Here is a 4,503-nt window from a genome sequence, read left to right as displayed (position 1 = left end):
AGAAATGAGTAGTCCTTATTCAGGCCAGAAGCCTCATTTCATTATGCATTAAATCTGTGAGCAACTCAGGGAACAAAACCAAACACAAGCTTTCAGGTGAAAGTCCAAGATGGAATCAGTGGCATGAGATGAAAAACAAGAGTCACAATATAAAGTTTTCAGTCCCTGGAGTTGCTCCTTTTTCTGTTAGAATGATTTGGATAACTACTGGTGGCTACTCTTGCAGGGAAGCATCGTGCAAACCCAAGCTGAAAACACAACAAATTCCCTACCTCTGTGTCATCTTCTTTCTTCCTTTTGTTGACAGAGCCTCCTCCTTCCTCATCCTCTTCCTCCTCCTCTTCTTCTTCAATAATACCTTCTACTATGGCTTTAGGACATTCAGGACTGGCAGCCCCTTCACACCTGTGAAAATAAAACCAGAAAGTGATTCCCTGACAAAACAATACAAAACAGAACAGGTTTTAACTTAAAAGTGGTCTGCAATTTCTCAGATACTGGTGTGGAATTATGACTGGAGGTGACTTAGAAATCTCTCCATACCTACATCTCAGGAGAAGGTAGAGCATGAAGGAAACTTTCCAGGTGGAGTGTGGTTGATATGTGAGAGATCTGTACCGTGGTAGTTCCCTGGGTACAACCTGTGACCTCAGAGTCACTGACTCTAAGAGAAACAGGCTGGAAGGTGGAGTGGAGACACCACAGCCAGGCTCTGTGCAGAGCAGAGGGGAACTTGATGGGGCTGTAGAACTGATAAGCCTCATGGTTGCTACCCTGAGCCAGCAGTTTCTCATTGTTTTGACAAAACTTGTGTCCTTGGTGGAACTATGCTCATTAGAATATCATTATAATGCTAAACTACACCTGCAGCCCAAAAGTTACCCACCTTCAAGCTGCCACCACCCCTCACTGAGCATGTGCTCTGAATTTCCTCTGGTCTAAGACCTTTAAAAGCAAAGTGAGGAAATTTTACACCAATTCAACTAAAGGTGTGTATGACTAGAGTCACTCAAGCTCCACCAGAAAGTAAGAAAATAGATTAAAAATAGCCTGAGAGAGGGAGGATGTGAGGGAAGATCCCATCATAGACAAGTTGGGAGGATCCCATCATGAGCCATCATCGATTCTGGGACCAGTCAATGGGCTGAGCCTCTTTCCACCCATAGGGACACCTATGGGGTGAGATTTGAACCTTCTCCAGGAAACTTAGAAACTTCAGGAAACTCAGAAAATTGCTAGAGAATTGTTTTTCTTTCTTTTAACATGTTTGTAGATTTATGTTCTTAAATATCTACACTTTGCTTTCTCTTGACTTAACACGTTTGTAGATTTATGTTCTTAAGTACCTACACTCATCTTTGCAGACAGTATATTTATCACTGGCAATACAAAGGAACCTGGACTTGGTTGCTTTAATAAACTGCACCTTTTATTAATTCAGCTGTAATAGTCCCTGTTGAACACGTGGCTGTGTGAGTTCATTTAAACATGACTGGACTGGAGGTCTAGTGCAAATATGGCCCAGTGCAAATATAAATGCAAACAGCTACTTAAAGGAGGCAGAAGTGGTCAAACAATCAACAACAGCTTTTCTTAATGGAGTATTAGACATTTGTAAAGACTCCAGGTATGTCAAGGATTAGAGAGGCTCAAGCAGGTCACTCTGATTCCCCCAAACCCACTTCAGATCGTTCCTGAAGTGCTACATTAATTATACAATTATAATGAAATTATACAACACTTTAATAATTAAACCATTTCTAAAAGGAAGTGAAAGATACCCAGAAGGTCAACCTGACTTAGGGCAAAATTTCTGAAGAGGTATCAGACTTAACACTTATTTCTTAATCTGTGTGGAAAGGCAGACAAAGCAAGGAATTCACAACCAGAAGTAGTTAAATTTTTTTAAAAAACAAGACTCTTGGTGGATTTTGCCTCAGGGAAATTTCAGCCAAGTCCTCTCTAAGTGCCATGACTATGATTCAGTGCTGCTGCCAGTATCAACTGTGATCAAATGATAAGAAATTTGTATTTGTTAGAAGAAATTTTCACTTTTGAATGCATTTCTGCTCTGTGATGCTATAAAATAGACAAGATTATTTTAAGAGCTTTAAAAAAGAAAAACAACAAACCACCTACTGTTTGACTTGACCGACCATAGAAACTCTGGCAGATTCAAGATTTCTTATTTGTCCACTTTTTACACTAGGAAAGAGAAAATTCAAAGGACAGAAATAGTTATTAAACACAATTAGTAAGTAGCAGGCTCAGAAACAGCAGCAAATGCCCTTTACAGCTCATGATTTGCCCAAAGCTCTTGTTCTCAGAGGGTGTTCAGAGCGGCTCACGCTACGTGCTGACTTACTTGAACCCCTTGTTATCACTGGAACTGTGAATTTAAGACACATGGGAGAAGTGAAACAGTGAAATAAGGTTATAACCCTTTCACTGCAGGGGACAGGTCAGAAACTACCTGGGTATTTGGTGACAGAACTGAGTTTTCTGTAGGTCAAGCTATAAAGTTAACCACGACGCCTCTCCCTTTCAAACTCAACTGCCAAATGTGTAATTCTTGCTGAATTGGAAAAAAAGTCCTGTTTTTTTACACATGGGATGGATGTCTTAAGCTTCTTAAGCAGCTGGAACAAGTCCAGAGGAGGCCACCAGGATGATACCAGGGCTGGAGCACCTCTCCTATGAAGACAGGCTGAGAGAGTTGGGGCTGTTCAGCCTGGAGAAGAGAAGGCTCCGGGGAGACCTTCTAGTGGCCTCCCAGTACCTGAAGGGGCTCCAGGAAAGCTGGGGAAGGACTTTTCCTAAGGGCAGTTAATGACAAAACAAGGGGCAATGGGTTTAAGCTGAAAGAGGGGAGGTTTAGATGAGATATTAGGAAGAAGTTCTTCACTGTGAGGGTGGTCAGACACTGGAACAGGTTGCCCAAGGAAGTTGTGGATGCCCCCTCCCTGGAAGTGTTTGTGGCCAGGTTGGATGAGGCTTTGAGCAACCTGGTCAAGTGGAAGGTGTCCCTGCTGCTGGCAGGGGGGTTGGAACTGGATGAGCTTTAAGGTCCCTTCCAACCCAAACCATTCCATGATTCTATGATTCTTCTTTAATAGTTGGGACACTTAGAAGGAAGGTGCAATTCATACCATGAAGCCTTCCATTATCTGAAGCTCTTAGAAGGATCCTTCTCCAATGCCTAGCCAACTCTCCCAGGATATAGACAGATAGAACAGGGGGCAATGGTTATAAATGTTCAGAGGGGAGATGGAGATGGGATGTGAAGAAGAAATTGTTTGGTGTGAGGGTGGTGAGCCAGTGTCCCAGGTTGGCCAGAGAAGCTGTGGCTGCTCCTCCCCGGAAGTGTTTGTGGCCAGGTTGGATGAGGCTTTGAGCAACTGGTCTAGTGGAAGGTGTCCCTGCTGCTGGCAGGGGGGTTGGAACTGGATGAGCTTTAAGGTCCCTTCCAACCCAAACCAGTCTGGGATTCTATGAAATTAATTATCTTCCAGACCTCTCTCTCCCTGTCAAATCAGCCAAGGAATTGGTGACAACAGTTGGGGAAGTGAACACAAAAGGAGAAAACAGACAAATTACATAAACTTTGTTTCTTTTGGGTGTCAAGCTACAAAGACAAAGTGATTTTGGAAACAACATAAACCCATCCATTACCTCCACTCAATGGCATTCTCAAGTGACTTGAATGTTTTGGGACGACTCCTTAAGAAGTTCTGCATGCTGTTCAACGCGTCCATGGCCGTACCTAAAACAAGTGTTTAACTTTATGGCATCTGATGAAATAATTGCCATGTCCCTCTATACAGAACTGGCTACCAGGGAACATCCTCAGAGAGAGGAGCTGGAGCTCCTTGGGGATTTAATACAGTTAAGGAAAGTATAACTTAGTTCTTCTAAGCCTACAGTCATACCTGTTCCCACATTGGAAAATTAATATTTGAACAAGGAGGATATTCAGGTAGTAAGAGAAGGCAGTGACCACTCATCACCACCATGCATTATATAAAAAGCCACCCTCCTCCCTATTAATAAGAAAGAATTGCAAAGAAATGATCAATAAAATAGCAGAGGGCCCGTTTGGGAACAGCACAAGGAGGGGGTCACACTAGAAAGGCTTTTGTGCAGGAGGATGGAATTAGGATTGGTTACAAAACTGGGCAAAACTTTCTGTATTCAGGGATTTGAGGATTAAAAAAGAAAGATTAACGTGGAAGAAAGAACCTCATTCAAGGGTCCATACACTTACCTTCCACAACATCGATCATGCACAGACCCAGTAAACTTGGCACCAAATTTGCGACCGCCGTGTGCACTGCGATGGCACCCCCCATGCTGTGCCCAATCAGCATGATGGGGGGAGGAAGGTCCCCATACAGAGCTTCGACCACGTTTCCAACATCTCTGTCAAATTGAGATAAAAGCATGGTCAGCATCTCTACCCAGGCCAAATGTCAGGTCCTGGGCTTGGGTCACAACAACCCCCGG

The 4,503-nt window shown here is 43.2% G+C and overlaps 1 protein-coding gene across 1 annotated transcript; it reads right to left on the bottom strand.

Moving 5' to 3' along the window:
- Positions 1–272: 272 nt before the first annotated feature.
- Positions 273–4,419, bottom strand: PPME1 (protein phosphatase methylesterase 1; the record flags this gene model as incomplete). The annotated part of the gene is made up of 4 exons (XM_010163765.2): positions 273–405; positions 2,140–2,205; positions 3,673–3,763; positions 4,265–4,419. Coding segments are annotated over 4 exons (445 nt in total), but the record flags the coding sequence as incomplete, so codon positions are not given.
- Between the last annotated feature and the right edge of the window lie 84 nt (positions 4,420–4,503).

The sequence above is a fragment of the Antrostomus carolinensis genome, unplaced genomic scaffold (genome assembly GCF_000700745.2).
Source record: "Antrostomus carolinensis isolate BGI_N321 unplaced genomic scaffold, ASM70074v2 scaffold34492, whole genome shotgun sequence".
Lineage (NCBI taxonomy): Eukaryota > Metazoa > Chordata > Aves > Caprimulgiformes > Caprimulgidae > Antrostomus > Antrostomus carolinensis.
Note: the sequence above shows the minus strand (reverse complement) of the source record. Positions and strands in the feature narration are given on the sequence as shown.